The sequence below is a fragment of the Astyanax mexicanus genome, chromosome 5 (assembly GCF_023375975.1).
Source record: "Astyanax mexicanus isolate ESR-SI-001 chromosome 5, AstMex3_surface, whole genome shotgun sequence".
Taxonomy (NCBI): Eukaryota; Metazoa; Chordata; class Actinopteri; order Characiformes; family Acestrorhamphidae; genus Astyanax; species Astyanax mexicanus.
In genome coordinates this window covers 21,976,720-21,994,061 of record NC_064412.1, presented here as the reverse complement: position 1 = coordinate 21,994,061, position 17,342 = coordinate 21,976,720, and the positions used below count along the sequence as shown (strand labels likewise).

The 17,342-nt window shown below is 36.8% G+C and overlaps 1 protein-coding gene across 1 annotated transcript; it reads right to left on the bottom strand.

The window, feature by feature from the left end:
- Positions 1-911: 911 nt before the first annotated feature.
- On the bottom strand, positions 912-15,607 carry mpl (MPL proto-oncogene, thrombopoietin receptor). Its single transcript, XM_022675843.2, has 12 exons — positions 15,339-15,607; positions 14,258-14,384; positions 11,357-11,529; positions 9,463-9,629; positions 9,207-9,357; positions 8,206-8,317; positions 7,381-7,532; positions 4,791-4,933; positions 4,318-4,477; positions 3,877-3,958; positions 3,670-3,757; positions 912-3,151 (listed from the first exon to the last, which is right to left on the bottom strand). Exons 1-12 carry the CDS (start codon positions 15,568-15,570, stop codon positions 2,702-2,704), a joined length of 2,037 nt encoding a protein of 678 aa, XP_022531564.2. The 5' UTR covers positions 15,571-15,607; the 3' UTR covers positions 912-2,701.
- Between the last annotated feature and the right edge of the window lie 1,735 nt (positions 15,608-17,342).

Sequence of the window (17,342 nt, the reverse complement as noted above, 5' to 3'; positions counted from 1 at the left end):
TTATGGACAGATACTGTTTGGTCCATTGTGAGAGCACCGTTTACTACACTGCTTCACATTAACATTCAAGTTTTTTTTCCCACCTGTAGGGAAACAATATGCAGCATCCCATTTTCACTTCTGGTAAGATCACCCTTTTTGGACACTGCTTAATGACACAGAAGGCACTTTATAATGGCACTCCTCTATTTGAAGGACCGAAGTCCACTCATAGAGGGGCACTTAATAATCAAATGCTCTTGATCTAATAGCACATTTATAATTGATTGCACCTAAGCATGTAATTAAAAACATTTGGTTGCACTTCCTTTTTTCCCGCTCTAGAGGGCATGTTGGACTGCCCCTGAATCTGCCCAGTATTAATATTTAGAAGTCATTTAGGAAAGTAAACATTCACAATATTTCTTTTTGCAAATTGTGTGAAATATTAAATGGGCTTAAGCCATCATGCATATTACATCAGTGAATATTGCTCAAAACTGCTGTATACTGCTTTGCCAAACATCATTGCATAACAGTATGTAATATGATTGCAAAGTGTTGTCTCAGAGGATGGTTTAAATAGGCCCTTGTAAGTTGTGAGGCATTATCTTGTAAGTAAGGATGATCACATGGCCAGTGGGCTCATGGCAGGGTTACATACATGATTAGAGTTTGTGCAAGGCCTGGACATTCCATTTTACCAGTGTTTGTGTGCTGGGAATACATCACAGAAGGCATTACCATTGGACTGTGCAGTAGGTGGTTACGATTTGAGAAATTGCATTTATATTCATTGCAGGAGGCTCTGCAGGTCAGTGCAGCATTCTTTAGCTTCTAAGAACATGACGCTAATTCACATTTACCTGTAACATTTGGCATGACATTCTATATGAAGTGTAGTAACATGATTAAATAAAAAGTCAGAGCAATAACATCAAAATCAAGGTTTAATCAAAATGCAATAGATACATTTTCATACAAAATTTTAGGTACAAAAGTAAGATTAAATGAACAAATATAAATATACATGATATTCAAAACTAGCTGCTTATAAAATACTGCTTTATACACGTTCTCTTAAGCAACGTGGTCACTTTATATGAACATAATATATTTAAAGCTACTGTGTTTGATTGCACTCTGTATAAATGTATGCTTTAAAAAAATGGTTTGAAAAATGCATGCAGCTCATACTCCCATATGCAGTGTGGAATGAATCAAATAGAAGATTGCTTCATCTAAAAGAATGAATGAACCCAACTTTTTAAACTTTATTATTTTTTTTTATCTTTAAGTGGTCTGTTAATATGCTGTTAAAGCCTATTTTTATTATTTTTCTATTATTTATATTTTTAAAGGCGATTACCTTAACCCTCCTTTTATCTGTGTGGTCAATTTGACCCTATTGAATGTTTGTTTGAAATATAATTGAGACGTGTGGTCATTTGTATTTAATGACTTTTGCAAATTTAATAAAGAACAATCAAGTTATTAATCATAAATAAATTTAACAGGAGGGTTAAGTTAAAGGACCCTTTTTTTTTTACAGTGCAGCAAAATGACAACCAATTCTGTAGAAAAATGTGTGGTTGTTGTATCTTCCTGATTTTCAGCCATTTAGAAAGTATTGTTAAAAGATTGAAAAATGCTTTGGTTGTGGAACTGATTTTTGTGGCAAGGCTTTGGATAAATGTCTGCCTGTAGCATGGATTACATTTCAAAAGGTCAATTTCTAAATATGTTTTGCTTTTAGTTGTGACCCTGTTTTTACGTATGGGTGAGGACTACTTGTGGAAAATGGCAAATCGTCACAGAACCGGGGGGGTCACGGACCATTAGGCATCCCTGGGTTTTTCTGCCTTCCTGCTGAGCGGTTCTGTGCCCCCGGGTTTGGATACCTAACCGCACAGGCCCAGTTTGGTTTGTATCTGGATAATGAAATTATTAATTATTACACAACCCCTCGCGTACTGTGACAGTTCACTGAGCCATAAGTTGCGGGCTTTTGCTGAGTGAATGGAATAACCTTAATGGGTGGGGTATATTTCCAGCAGCCAATGAATGACTAGTCCCCACCTACCCTTAAAAACAGGGTCAAAACTAAAAGCGAGAAAATTTTCAAACTGAAAGCAAGACAGAGAGAAGTGTAACTGCGAAAAAAAACAACTGAAAGCGAAAACAGATTTCTTATGAAGGTAAAACACAAAACGGAAAATTAAACTCTCCATTCAATATTAAATATTCTGTTTACAAACATGATTTTAAAATTCTTGATATAAATAATAGTCCTCTCATTTTCAAACTGAAATTTCTTGGTTATGGATTATACTTTTGGTTCTTAAAACATTTTACCCTATTTTGATGTCATATACCAGGATTTTAAAGGGTTGTCTCATGTCTTAGTGGGGATTTCAATCCCTTTCTCTTCTCAGTTACAAGGAGAGGGGTACAAAAAAGAAAATGGCTTGGCTAGGTTATAACAGCCATCTAGTGAGATTAGGAAATTAGCAGTGCATATTTACACAGTTCAGAGATGCACAGGAACACAGTGGTTTAACATTGACTTTGACCCAGTTTTGACCGCCCTCCTCTCTGTTGTCGTGCTTCTGAAACTGAAAAGTGTGAGACTAGAGTGGAGGACAGTCAAAGTATGAACAAATATGTAAATATGCTACATGCCCTGTGCCCACTGCACTGCACTGTGAATTTAGCTCAAAGCTCACTCTTCATTATGCCTTAGCTTAGCTGATGTATCCTCTAGGTTGGTGTAGTGAAGCATAGGAATTGAAGCTTCATCATCCCCGGCCTGCACATAGGAGTGGTTGAGGATATTGGTGGTTGGTGTTGAGAAGGAAATGTAACAGAATGAGGAGCAATGGCAACAGAGTTTATCTCCAGTCTGGGCAGAAGAAGAATTCACCTTGTAGACGTAGTCGTTTCCTGTCAGGCATGGGAGAACCTCGCCAGTGTTTAAGGTCACATACTCTCGGTTTAGCTCCAGACCCTCCATGGCATACTCACCATTACCATTTCCAGAGATGTAGCCATGCTGAGGGAAATGAAAGCAGTTAGATGGTTTCTTCCCAACTTGAGCGTCTCCTTCAGACATGATCTCTACCACTGAGGAAGGGATGTCTTCATCACACAGCTTGAGGCTGAATTTGGGCTCCTAGATTAATGGCACAGTGTCATTGAGGTGCAACAGTGTTTGCATACAATCAAATGCTGTAAATTGCTGTCATTTCAAAACCCTTTTTCTCTAAGGGAGAAGGAATAAAATAGGATTAAGGATCATTTTATTGATCTATAATTTTTTTTTTTTGAAGTTTGAATCTCTTCCCACACCATTCTGCTTAGCTGATGTATTGAATCTTGGTCGCTGCACTTTACTCAGAGTGCTCTGGCTGCCCAATAATGCTGCATTAGCTGCAGTTGAAAAATATGGTGGCTGTCGGAGGCATTAAGAGCACTTCTACTGATAGGCAAAGTTCATATGAACAGAATTGATAATTGAACTTCTAAACTGGAGAAGAAAATGGGGTTAAATTAGAAATAAAATAATTTAATTGAATCATGGTTTTGATTTGACAGCAACGATATGCATCATCATTCATATTAACAATTTTTTAAATATCTATTGTTTTTAATACAAATTAGCTACTGGAATGGTTCAAAGATGTACATTACCCAGTGTTGAGCATTGATATCTTTTAGGAAGCCCTCCAGCACCTCATTAAGATTTGGGACTGGTGGCCAGAGAAACTGCTTGATTTTACTAAAAAAAAAATTAAATAATAATAATAATTATTCATTCATGATGCAGTAATTGGCGTTAAGCCTTTATGCATTTAATAATGTAATTTCATATTAATTCTGTATGCCTGACAGGCTTACCTGGCATATCTAGAGAGGAAGGAGAACAAAATGACAGAAATGATGAGCAAGCTGAACGGGATCAAGGCAATGAACAGCAATCCTGTGAGGAGAGTAAAATGCTGGTAAATATTTTCCCATAGTTAATAAGGCCCAATGCTTACATGCCATATCTCATGGGACAGGAACTAGAGTTATATTATATGATGTATGCAATATTCCATTGAAGCTGAAGATAACTGCTCTGAACCACATTGCGGTGACCTCCTGCTTTTGATGTGGAGTCACTTGTCTGATCTCACAGATAATTCAAGCCAGATGTCGCTGAGAACAATCATTACACCAAGCCGTCCCCTTGTTGTAAAACTTCATGATCAGTTTACATACTGCTGTCCCATGACTTTGGGCATGCCAGTGTACTTTTTACTCTGGATTGTGAATGGATTGAGAAAGATTGAGTACCTGTGTTTAAAGGCAACTGCACAATCAGACATTTGGACCAGGTACTCCAGTGACCACTGTATAACGATCCATTAGGCATGGCTTTAACTTGGATGGAATACTGGCTGCCCACTTGCACATCCAAACAAGTGTTGGTTCTTGGACTTGGCACAGTGAAAAGCTAAAACCATATAAAAAAAACAGTTCATTGTCACCATAGAAATTAATATAAATTATGTTTAGTTTCTGCTTCATTGTTATCGTTCTTTGTTCTTTTTTTTTTGTACTTTAGTGCCATCAGGGTAAAATTATATAGTTGCTGTGATTTAATGTTATGATCATACATTTTTTTCTGAAAAACATAAAACATCTTAACACTAAAGTACACATACTATACTAAGTAAGTACTTATGGTCTTCCCATTATAAAAAAATAACAAAAAAAGTAAAATTCCACTGTTGCTTTTAAACATGTCCAATATTGTTATTTCTCACCTTCCACTCACTCTCTCCTTGGAGTTGGTAACGGATCTGATAGATCAGGTGCTGGGATATGAGTGGAAGAGGGGAGTCCCAGCTCAGACAATGCCTTTCCGCATCGCTTTCCTCCTTTAGCCCATCTGGAGCTTCTGTCTTTACTTAAAACAGAAAGAAAGGAAGGACAAAGGGTCATGAGACCCAAAAACATACATTGGGGCTCTTCTGTGTTGACTATTTATTTTCTGTTTGTACATTCATTTTCCCAACAGCAAACATGTTGATACCAAAAAAACATATCTATAGTGACATAATAAAATATAAGGTTGTGATTTGCCTTTTTTTGCCAGCATATGAGCAGAATTTTCTTGGTCTTTCTAATCTCATCTTGACCTCCACTGTTCCCCTGAACTACCATTTCTCTTAAACATTTCTCGTAAACTGTAAAAACGGTAAACTGCAAACTCTTGTCCCTTTTCTAATAACCTTCCCTTGCCATGTGGGTACTGATTATATTGTTCTTTTTCATGTTATGGGATTAGCTGAAAGTATATTTTTTTATATTTTGTTTTATACTATGTTTTATTTGCTGGCGAAGATGTTAGGGCTCAGCCAGTTCGCGCAGCAGAAGCCGCCATAAGGCCGCCATAAACCCACCAAGGTGGTAAGAAGGGAACCGGCTGAGAGTTCATTAGAACAGGGATCATTAAGGCCACCTGAAGCCAATCACGCGTCATCAGCCTCAGCTGTGGTACCGTCTTTAAAAAGGCGAGCTTCCAGCAGACTGATGTCGCAGACTTCATGCCCTGTGACCGGTAAACGGTAGCTCCACGGAGCAAAGCTGAAAAGAAAAAATAAAAGAAAACCTGCAAGGCTGAAAAGAAAAAATAAAAGAAAGCCTGCAAGGTTGAAAAGAAAAGAAATAAAAGAGAGCTTGCAAAGCTGAGAAAAAAGAAAAAGAAAAAGAAAGCTTACAAAGCTGAAAAGAAAAAATATATAAAAGAAGAAAGCCTGCGAGGCTAAAAAGAAAAGAAAAAAAAGAAAAGAAAGCTTGCAAAGCTGAAAAGAAAGAATAAATAAATACATAAAAGAAGAAAGCCTGCAAGGCTGAAATGAAATAAAAGAAAGCTTGCAAGGCTGAAAAGGGAAAAAGAAAAGGAAGAAAAGAAAACAAAATAAGAGAACAGAAAATAAAAGAAAGCTTGCCAGGCAAGAAAGAAAAGATAAGGGAAAGCCTGCAAGGCTGAGGAGAAAAGAAAATAATTAAATTTTCTTGAATTTCTGTTACTATTTCTGTCTTTATTTTATTTCAAACAGAGGCATTATTTAGTTAGCTTTGTTGCGCCGAAAGGGCATTCTCTTGTTTATTTTCCCCTTTTCTTTGATGCACACATAATTATAGTAAAACCCTTTTCGTTATATCTCCTCACTTGGCTCCTCCCACACCCCTACCATGACAGAAGACTTCTTTTTTCTTGGAATATTCCAACATTTTGGACATCCTAATTAGCATTGTTGCCAACTTATGGCAATATTTAGCGACTTTTCAGACCTTCTAGCGACTTTATTTGTAAAAAAGCGACTAGTGACTAATCTAGCGACTTTTTGTGGTGTTATTGGAGACTTTTGGCGACTCTGAGTCTCACAGTCAGAGCACACCCACACCGCTCCACGAACACACTGTAAATGAACTGCGCACGCCCAAAGCCGCCGCTGACTGACACCGCTCTGTATTTACAGAGCAGGATGTAAATATAACTGTCTTTAGTGTGACACGAAAAGAAATCACTGAATTTAACTCACACAGTCTCAGTCAGTCACTTACCTCATTCACCATGTAGCCTATCACTCACCCACTCACCACAGTGTCTGCCTCTTTGTAAAAAGCTAAATATCTAGCTAGCTAGCTCATCATCGAACAATTTATCTAAAATAGGTTTGAAAATAAAGAAAACTTAAAAAAAAAAAAAAAAAATGAAAAAAATAAAATAAAAAAATAGAATAGAATAACAGTTCTGGCTAACTGCTGCTCCTATAATAACATTTAACAACACAGAAAAAAACTGATTTATGTAATTTATGTAAAAATTAAGTTATTTAAAAAGCAACAGAAGTAACATACTTAGGTTGTTTTTTACTCACTTTTTTCTCTCCCACAACGTAAATCCTTTACAGCTTCAAGAACACGCATTATGCAAATTAGGCCATGACATCATTAAGCGACTTCTAGCGACTTTTAGGACAGCCAATAGCTACTTTCCTTACTGAGGAGTTGGCAACACTACTAATTAGTCAGTACTTATTAGCACTCCCTTTTGTGACTAGTTAATTTATAGTATAAGACATGTTGCAATTGCACAATAGCTTTATTTATGCAATAACACACAGAAGCCATTATGAAAGCCAGACACTTCCCTAAATACAAACAACATCGAAACCCTGAAAGCACAAGAGACATCAATCATACCTCAAGAGAATACCAACTACCACATAGAGGCATTTAACTAAAAGATTTTGGCACAAGACACAAATTCTGCTGCATATAAATTATTCAGTTAGTACCTAGCAAGGACTCTCCAAAAGCTTTAGCATTTAGCATGACACTTACTGCTGTTGTTCATCCTGAACATGCCTGAATAAAAGGTTCGATTGACAGACTCCAGCTCAGCTTCGAGAAAAACCTCGAGCATGGTTGATTCTTCTCCATAGAGAACACACTGAATGCCAGAGGCATTGGACCTATCACAGATCTCCCAATCACTGAAATACAAGACAAAATATTTAATTAAACCATGTTTTCTTCACTTTGAATATTAAATATTTAAAATGGAGAGTAAGCTTGGGTTTAATTTTTTTGTCTACTGGTGCAGTGTTATTCACCCTCCTGGTGTTAGTGTGAAGGGTGAATAAGGGTCTCTATCAATGAGCCACTATTAAAAGAAAACAGATGCCATTATGTTTTGCCTTGTTTTAATAAAGTTGCTTGTGGCTTGGCCTCGTTATTTCACCCCTGGATACTTCATAGTCAGTATCAGATGGCAGTGGTTGCTGTGTTCTGCTGACACAACTTATAATGTCATTTATTGTGTGTGATTGTGTTTAGGTAGGGTGCTGTGGTTAGTGTGTTGTTGCCATAGTTAAAGGAAGTGAGCATAGATTAAGGAGGGATTCTGTTTGTTCATTGGTTATTTTTCGGTAGGTCTGTTACTTGGCAGTTGAGGCAATGGTTTGTGAACATAGTGTTAGGCTGTGCTTCTGGATTCTTGTCGAGCCAGTATCAGATTGTGGTGGTTGTGGCTATTGTTGTTAGTTGAGTGAGTAGTAGATCCTGGCTGAGCCCTATGCATAACCCCAGCTGTTATGTGCAGGATTTGTCAATTTCCTGTATTATATTACTAATAATTACATAGAGAATCAAAAGATCCAGCAAAACCTGTTTGTTTGTCTGTAATGTAGGCTGTAAATTCCAGAACCATATTTTCCCTCATTCCATCTACACTGGATCTGATGAAGATCAGGAGTGTGACACTGAAAATCAACATCATCTGCAAAACAAATAAAAGTCATTTGATCAGAGATTGAGATTGTGTCTTGCATTTGTGTAATATGAAGCACACAGTGTGTACTGTGTTTTTATACTGCTGACTGTTTGCACACACCATTACCAAAGACTAACCATGTGTGGGTTTAAAGGAGAAGGAGACAAACACAATGTACTTTAATGCTAAAATTCGCAGTTGAATTTTGACGTTAACACATTGCATTTGTTTTATGTCATCTGTGTGTCAAATTGAGTTATTGATTGCTCATCATTGTAATTGTAGTGTAAGTCCACCTATAGTTGTTGGGCACTACAACCACGTGTATCATGTAAAATGCTTTCTCTCTCTCTCTCTCTCTCTCTCTCTCTCTCTCTCTCTCTCTCTCTCTCTCTCTCTCTCTCTCTCTGACTGTTCTTTAAAATGGGCAACTTTATTTGTGTAGTATTGTGCTCAAGCTGTCTGCAATAAATTATTTAGCTAAGAAAGTAAAAAAAATCTGCTATTTGAGATTAACTCATTTGTTTACAGTCGAAAAGTGTCATATTTCATAGGTTATGGAATAGTTTTTGGGGCCTTTACTGGACCTTATTACTTGTGACTAAATGATTGTAGATTTTTTTATTCTATTGGTCATTCATCATAATTATAAGACATCAGATCACACACACAAATCATTTTAGCACCTATGCTTATTTTGATATTGACACAGCCGAGTTTAATCCAAAATTTGGATTACAATAGTTCTGGCCCTAAAACTACTAATGGGAAAAGCTCCCCAAAGCAGTCACAATCAAGGCTGGAATGAAAGATAAAGCAGTGATTTTATTCTGATGTTAATTTCTACCATCTATTGTTTGTTTGTGCTTCATATTGTAACACTTTACTTTCTTACCTGCAGGTTGAGGCACCATAGCTGTAACTGAGGGGGACCAGGCACTCCAGAAGCCTTTCCAACTGCCATTGGGCCTGAGCCGTATCTGTATTGTGCACATCTCTCCGGGGACCAGGGAGATCAGCCTGTGTTCGGATTTGTGGCTCTTGACCTTCGGAGACAACAACAGCACATTCAGTACTTACAGTATTTAAAAAAACAAAAATATGTGAATTAAAGTAGTGCTATTTTGAAATAGGATGGGTTTACAGCTTACCAGTGTAACTTTTCCTGGTGAGGAGTCTGAGGAGTAACGTATCTCATACTGCAAAGGACGTGCAAATGTCTCATGTGTAGAAATTTTTGTGATTTTCCACCTAACCAGAAGCTCTCCAACCTCCCCAGTATATTCAAGAGATGGAGGTGAAGGAGGATTCAATAGAACTGGTGAGAAGAAACGAAAAGAAAAATATTTTAAAGTAATAATTACACTGTAACCAATTCAGTACAATCATACAGTAAATAACTGTTTAACAGTTTTCTGTTGTAAAACTGTAGAATGCAACGTATCTTGGGACGCCCTATAAAAACAGTCACCACCTCTATATACTGTATATCAATAATAATTGATGGAATATTAATGTTTTTATATTTAAGACATTTCTTGCAAACTTATCACTTTATTTTGGGACCAAACAGCAAGCAAATACACATAAATCTACCACATGCAGAAGCTTAAAGATAAGATAAATAAACTGACAAATACAGCTCTTCATTGGTAGCTAAAGGCTTTAAAAAACAGTAAAAAAAAAAGATTCATTTATTTATGCCAAAAACATACTCAAAAGAGCAGTAATACTATGTATTAACTATACAGTAATATGCTGTATTCTTCTCCTTTGTCCTGTTAATTTACTGTTAAATTTACATTCTCTACTAATTTACTATGTACTTGAAGGGTTGAACTGCACTACACAGATGCTTCAAATGGTTAATTAAGTGATACCACACCTGTCAAGTCTACCATTTTTGGCCGAAAAATTACTGTATTTTAACCCTATTTCCCGCCGTCCTCCCACATTAGTGTTGTCCCATAAATTTCCCCTATTATATTATAATAATAAAAAAAAACATTTCTGTGCCTCTTCAAACTGAAATGTCACTAGCGAGGTTAGTGCTGACAGCGGAAACAAACCAGAGAAAAAACAAATCAGAGAGATTTGTGGATGCAAGGAGAGAGAGGGCCAGACTTCCCAAGTCTCCCGGAAGTGGCGGGAGTCTACTGCACATCTATAACAGCTCCTAGAAGCCTGCAAGTCAGATAAAGTCTTCCGGAATCTAGAACAAGCCACAAACCCACAGGCAGGCGACACAGACTTTTTCCCCTAATCACGTGTTTAAAATAGAGGGAGAGGGAAAGAAAGGTGCTCCCCCCGTGTGCATATTCATGAAGTGCATGCCAAATTGAGAGGAATCTGTTTTGAGAGGGAGCAGTGTTTTTTCCCTCCTGGATGGGATGTGTTCAGGAGCATCCTGGTTCCCATCAAAACTCATTTCACCTCTGACTACTCTAAAGTATATCCATGTCTGCTTAAAGTGAAATAGGTGTTGGTGGAGGGCATTTTGGCAAAATTAAGGTACGTTTTGAGTTCACTCAATCTCTGTGTCTGTGTCCCTGTGTGCTTCCTGACTTCCGGGTCACGGTGGCCACGCCCCTATCCCCAGGGGCTGCCTCATACTATGTATATATGTATAATATCATACATACTCCTTCTTACTGCAGAAAATACTATATCATGATTCTATAATACTGAACCTCAGTTGGGCTTGTGAGATGGCTCAAGGCGGGCGGTAAAAAAATCCCCATTTTTTTAATCCGAAACTTGACAGGTATGCTGAAGAACCACTTTTGATTCCAAAATGAACCACATGTGAAATAGAGACGTGTGAGAACAATGAAATGGATATAATACCTTTGAATCAAGTGATAGTTCGATTAGATAGTTGATTAGACCTTTAAAAAATTCTTCACCTGCACACTCTTAAAGCATTATGACAAATATGGTTCTTTATTACACTAATTTTTACACAAGTGTTTCTTCTATGGCATCACTAGTAGACATTTTATAGCATTTTTTTTTTTTGACAGAACATCACCTTTGTAGACTTACTTTTTTCCTCTATGCAAATAGTGCGGTTATAAATCGTTTTGTTGGTCTGTGTTTCCACAACTCTCAGGACTGTTTCGGCGAACATGTATACATCGTCAGGTGGGAAGAAGCAAATCTGAAGTATTTTTCCATCTTCAGTCCTCTGCTTTTCCACATCACACCTTCTCTCTTCACTGCAACAAAGAAACACATTTGGACAACTAGAAAACTCATCTGTGGTTAGATGAATCAAAATTTTAAATTCTTGAAAATCTTTTTGGAAACTATGGACGCCCTGTCATATGGAGGGACCATTCAGCTTGTTATCAGCAAACAGTTCAAAGCCTGCATCTCTTATGGAATAGGGTTGCATCAATGCCTAAAATGTGATCAGTTTACACATTTGGAAAGGGAGTGAATATCAATGTAAAATAGAATATTATTTCAACAAAGCAATGTTAAAACGTATGTTACATTCAGTGCCTTGTCTGAAGTTCAGTGCAGTTACTTTTACTAATCAAACAAAAAAAAATTGGGGCACAGAGTGGTCCAGTGGGTGCTGCCACTCTGATGGGGGGATCGCTAGTTCAAATCCTGGTCATGCAGCAGGCCATTAGCTGCCGGAGCCCTGAGAAAGCACAATTGGCCTTGTTCTCTCTGGGTGGGTAGATGTCAATCAGCACAGCTCTGTGAGCTGCTGTATTGGAACTAAGTCACTGCGCTGCGCTGCTGAGTGCGCTGTGATGCTATTCGGCAATGATACATCAGCAGCAGTTCAAAAAAACGTGGTGGCTGACTTCACATGTATCAGAGGAGGCATCTGATAATCTTTACCCTTCTTGTGTTGTGGCATCACTCGTGATAGGGGATATACAGCTGACAAGCAGCTGAATGGGTGGGAGAAAATAGGAGATAATTTGAAATAAAGCTTTACAAAAATGAAAAAAAATAAAATAAAATAAATCAGGCAAAAACGACCCAGATGTTCACAAAAGAATCTGTTGTCAAAAGAAAAGAGGATGGTAGCTGGATGGCCAAACAATGGTAGACATGACCTGGTCCCAGCTTTTTTGAGATGCACTGCTGCCATCAGGTCAAACTTTCAACATCTGATATGTGTTCTATGTTCTATTGTGAATTAAATATGGGTCATATGGGTCTATGAGATGTACATTAGATTTTAATATGCTAATAATAATCACAATAAAAAATCAAATGCAAAAGTAATCACTATTGTTTATGCCCTTTTTCCCCACATCGAGTTATTGTAAAATCATGGCCAAACCCTGTCTTAGGCCATTTTGCACAACTCTACATGCTGTTTGAGTAACTAGTGGCCACATGTTTTTTTCCCCACCTCTTACAACCATGCAGACAAACTTAGTGTCGTACATGTGTGTTCTAAAGAGACTAATGAAAAAAAATATTTCTGTAAAATGTATGTATTTATTTGAATTTGTGCATTTATTTAAATAAATTGCATGTGTTAATCACAGTTTACTCACTAGTAAAATACAGTATAATGATTGGTTGTAATCGTTTAGTGATTGTATAGCAAAAAAAATCTAGAAATCAAAAATGTAAAAATAACATTGTGTTTGTACATGTATTCATACTGAACTGTTATAATTCAGTGAATGCAGTCACATGGGGATACATTTCATGTGCTACTAAAGTAAACACAGTAATTTCACAAGCCTTAAACTGTCCCAAACATTCATAAAAGCTATTTTCTGTAATAGAAATTGAATACTAGCATTAAGTCTTGGCCTTAACCTTAGAAGTTAGGTCTGTGGCAAAAAAAACAACAAATTTAATTAAACTGCTTTACTACAATTTTACCAAGAAGACTCATTAAATATCCAACCAGGTTTTTACCAGACACTTGTCGACGGCCACCAAAGCATCTGTAACTTTGTAAATGTATGACCCTGCACTGACAATTTTAAGCCTGTGTTGATTTAAGGAACTTCCCCGCAATTGATACAGTGCCGGTCATAATATTTCACAGTCTACAGTCAAAATCAGTGGCGTGCACAGACATTTTGGGGGGGCAAGTGCTCAGGGGGGAAAAAGGGCACTTATTAGCACACTTTTAATTTTACTGCCCCCCCAAGCAAATCAGTACAGAATCGGGGCTGTCTGTGGTCATCCTCACGTTATCTATCATTGATTTGGGCTAGAGCGGCTAGTTTATCTGGTGACTAGATGCTTAGTAGTTTGGTGCTGTATGAGACATTTTACTGCACAACAAATTGATTTAACGTTGGGCTCAGAGGGCAAACGGTACGATTTTACTTGATGTGTGTGTTACCCGACTGGTGGGACACGGCCGAGAAGAAGCCTATCTGTTGCCGTGCGTGCTGTGTTGAAGACTCGCTGAACTGAACTGCTGCTGCAGCGCATCTAGTGCGCCCTGTGCGCGACCGCGCGGGGACACGTGACAGAGGAAGAGAGAGGTCGGGTGTGTGAGCTGATTTCAGGGCATTCTGTTTTCACTCGTTTTTAATCGCTCAGCTTCGATTAGCTTAAAAACTGCAGCAGCACTGTTGTGTCTGATCCAATAATACCAGCAAAACTGAATTTACCACATAACCACCATGCCAGTACAGCCACTGCAGTGCTGAGAAAGTAACTGCTCTGTGGTGGTCCTGTGGGGTCCTGACCATTAAAGAACAGGGTGAAATGAGGATAATAAAGCATGCAGAAAAAAGTACAGGACTACAGCCTGTAATTATAGAACTTGCAATAAAAATGTGCACTGGTACTCATTCTGCACCAGAAAAGGACAGTTTAAAGTAATTCTATTGCAGCAATATCGGAGTAGGTGTATATACATTTTCACTTTCATGAACTTGAACTATAGATTCAGCTTTTATGAAGAGCTTATTCAGCACAAATCGCACTGCAGATGATACTTACTCATCTCCGTCTATCATGTAGAAGAATTCATAAGACTTTCTCTCAGGTACCTCCCAGAAGCAGGTGAGGTCCTTTAGATTTGTTGTGAAACACTTTGGGTTCTCCTCCTCAGCCAGCAGGGCCACATCTGAAAAAGAAAAGACCCTAAGGTTATTATTTAAAGAATATATTTTTTACCTGAGAAAAAAAACATCACAGAACATTGCTTAGCACTGGCAATTTGTCTGGCAATTTGTCTGTTTGCTTCCTAAGATAAAGATAATATTTCAACTGATGGTTCTTCCAATCACAAAATCCACAAAATTCAAAAGTTACATGTCCAGTACTACAGCAAGTCATGTCATGTTTCACATAGAATCTTTTGTGAGAGACTAATAAAAAAAAAAACTGAAAAAAGAACATATCCAGTTCTGTCCTGTAACTCCTGTAAATATTTTCTACCATATAAAACCTCGTTTATATAGTTTGTTTCCTTTTTAAATTGATTTTTTTTCCATTTGTTTTACTAACTGCATATTACGTAATGCGAACAAAGTATGTGTAACAATTAAATAGACCTACATTGTCAAAGCTTCACAACAGTTATTATAAAATAATAAAAAAGAGGTCAAAGTGAGTAAAAGAGGACATCATTAGGTTGAAAAAAAATTAACTATCATAGGATTTATCACATGTTTTGGAAAAGAAAAGAAGGTCACAAAAACCTGCTGATTTTTTTTCTTTTTGGAAAAAAAACAATTCACAACATCTAGTTATAAACACTCTTGAAAAGGTAATATATATATATATATATTAAAGTATACTATCACAAGATGCCTTCATGCATAGAACTACTATATATAAGTTGACGACGATGAAGATGCAAACACTGATAACACTTATTTAATTTCCCAAAATATTAGTGTCAGATCTGCTTATTAACCATGGTTTTACAATGCAAATAAAAAGCATGAATATATATATATTTTATTATATGCATTATGTTAAAATATACTTCGCACAACAACGACCATTAAAGTGAAGACCATATTCCTCTAATAGTTTCTCGAACTAAACCAAACACTTCCAGTTTACACCCTACCTTGTTCTGACAGGTGAGGGTCACAGCTGACCCGTACAATCAGACTGAAGAGCAACGTGGTCCATATGAGCTTTAAATCCATCCTGTGAACAGGTGCTGCTTTAACCCATGACTCTACACGACTGCACATATAGCTTCGTGTGGGTGCTTGTGTTACAAAGCTAATGGGCATTTTCACTTTGGGTGTTGGGGAGGGAGCAGTGGGTGGCTCTATCTGATCGGGCTTCAGCATAGTAGGAAGTGTGTGTGTGTGCAGTGGATTTAGTCTGTCACCCATACTGGGCCTCTGCCTTGTTGTTAGCACTCGCACACTAGGGTTATTCTCACACGTATGTTCTCACACAGATCTGACACATGTTCACAGTGCTGACACCGATAATGATTCTGAATTTGTTATTAAATCAAGAATAGTACATATCTAAATTTGTGGTGGACACCTCTTCTAATCAGTCACAGATGTGCTGTGCTTGTCTAGTCCCTGTAGATTAGGTTTTGACAAAAGTACAGGACTTTCTGAAAGAGATAAACATAATATTGGCTTTGAGTGGGCATTGTGCTGAAAAGCAGTGGAATTGTGTCCTGACTCTAAATAAAATATATTTGTATAAGTTAGGGAGTTGGGGACCTTGCAGAATACAATCAATCAAATTATATCCACAGCAATGTTTTTGAATCCATAGAAAGCATATCCTGAAAAGCAGACACAGTTACTCCAACAAAAGCAGAATGAACTACTTCTTAAAGCCCTTGATTTCATAAGAAACTTTAATTATCTGAAATAAAATTATCTGACAATTATGTAAATGACCAAGCTAGCATGTAACTGAAATAATGAGTACCAAACAGGGGCAGAACGATGTTGTATATTTGGAAAATTAGAATGCAGGAAAACTAATCTACGTTAGCCTGGCTGACCCGTTCTGTCACAAATGTGTTTGCAGTTTTCTCAAACATTTTGTTCAATTGCTATATAATTGCTATAACTAAATATAGTTATCTTTATGGGAAAATATAACTTATAACCCATCTATATGCATGAATACTTATTTGTGAATCAGGCAGATTTGACACTACAGTTAAATAAATGAGTTTTTATTTAGCAAGTTTAGTAATCTAAGCAATGTTGGCAAATCCCTTTTTAAGTTGCATGTACCTAAAACTGTATCATGACTTAAAGTGCTGGAAAAAGGTGTGCCTGTTTCTTTGTGAAGGTGTGCACATTGTTGCTGTCCAATTAAAAACATGTATTGTACCAGTTAAAAGTTTTTTATTTTTATTTTTATCTTTTAATCTTTTAAAATTTTCTACATTAAAGACATTATTAAATTATAAATTAATACATATGCAGTTATGAAGTAATCTTAAAAGTATTAAACAAGCTTAAATATGTTTTATACATTAGATTCTGTAAAAGGTAGCACCGTTTCCTTTGATGCCACTTTACTCGACTACTTTGCCCACGCTTGGCATTATTCTATTAGTCCCCTTAATAAAGAAGAACCTGGATTTTTATGTCAGGTGTTTTTGAAGGCCAGACACTTTTTGTCTGCTCCCTAACTGCTACTACCTCATGTGTTCCTTTATAGTTTTGAAGTATTTAATATTATTTTACAGTCTAGTAAATTATACAAATAAAGTACATGTATTAATTTAAAATCTATCTAAAACTTTGACTGGTACTGTATATCGAAAACAGCAACTTTACAGGAGAGATAAAACCTTTTTAACGTTAAATGGAAGTCAATGTAAAAATACTATATTTCAGATAATTTTAGAGAATTTATATTGGTCCATTTATAACAAAATTTTGAAATTATATAAGGTACAGTTTGTGTGTTCAAATTATGTAATAAACTAAAAATCGACAAAAAAGGAGGTACTTATTTTTTTTGGACAGCGACAAAATGGTGATTGTGTTAATTATAGTGTTAACCAGTGAGTCATATTTAAATGCAATTCAAATACTCATGCATAGTACAGTGATTTTTATTAAATTTTGCTGCA

What these genes read in the sequence shown, in the direction of transcription:
- mpl (XM_022675843.2), bottom strand. Translation starts at nt 15,570, where the DNA reads ATGCTGAAGCCCGATCAGATAGAGCCACCCACTGCTCCCTCCCCAACA. An exon ending in CACCAGGAAAAGTTACACTG is followed by an intron (nt 9,358 to 9,462) that starts GTAAGCTGTAAA and finishes TTGTCTCCGAAG; the next exon opens with GTCAAGAGCCACAAATCCGA. An exon ending in TTCCTCTCTAGATATGCCAG is followed by an intron (nt 3,758 to 3,876) that starts GTAAGCCTGTCA and finishes TTTTTTTTTTAG; the next exon opens with TAAAATCAAGCAGTTTCTCT.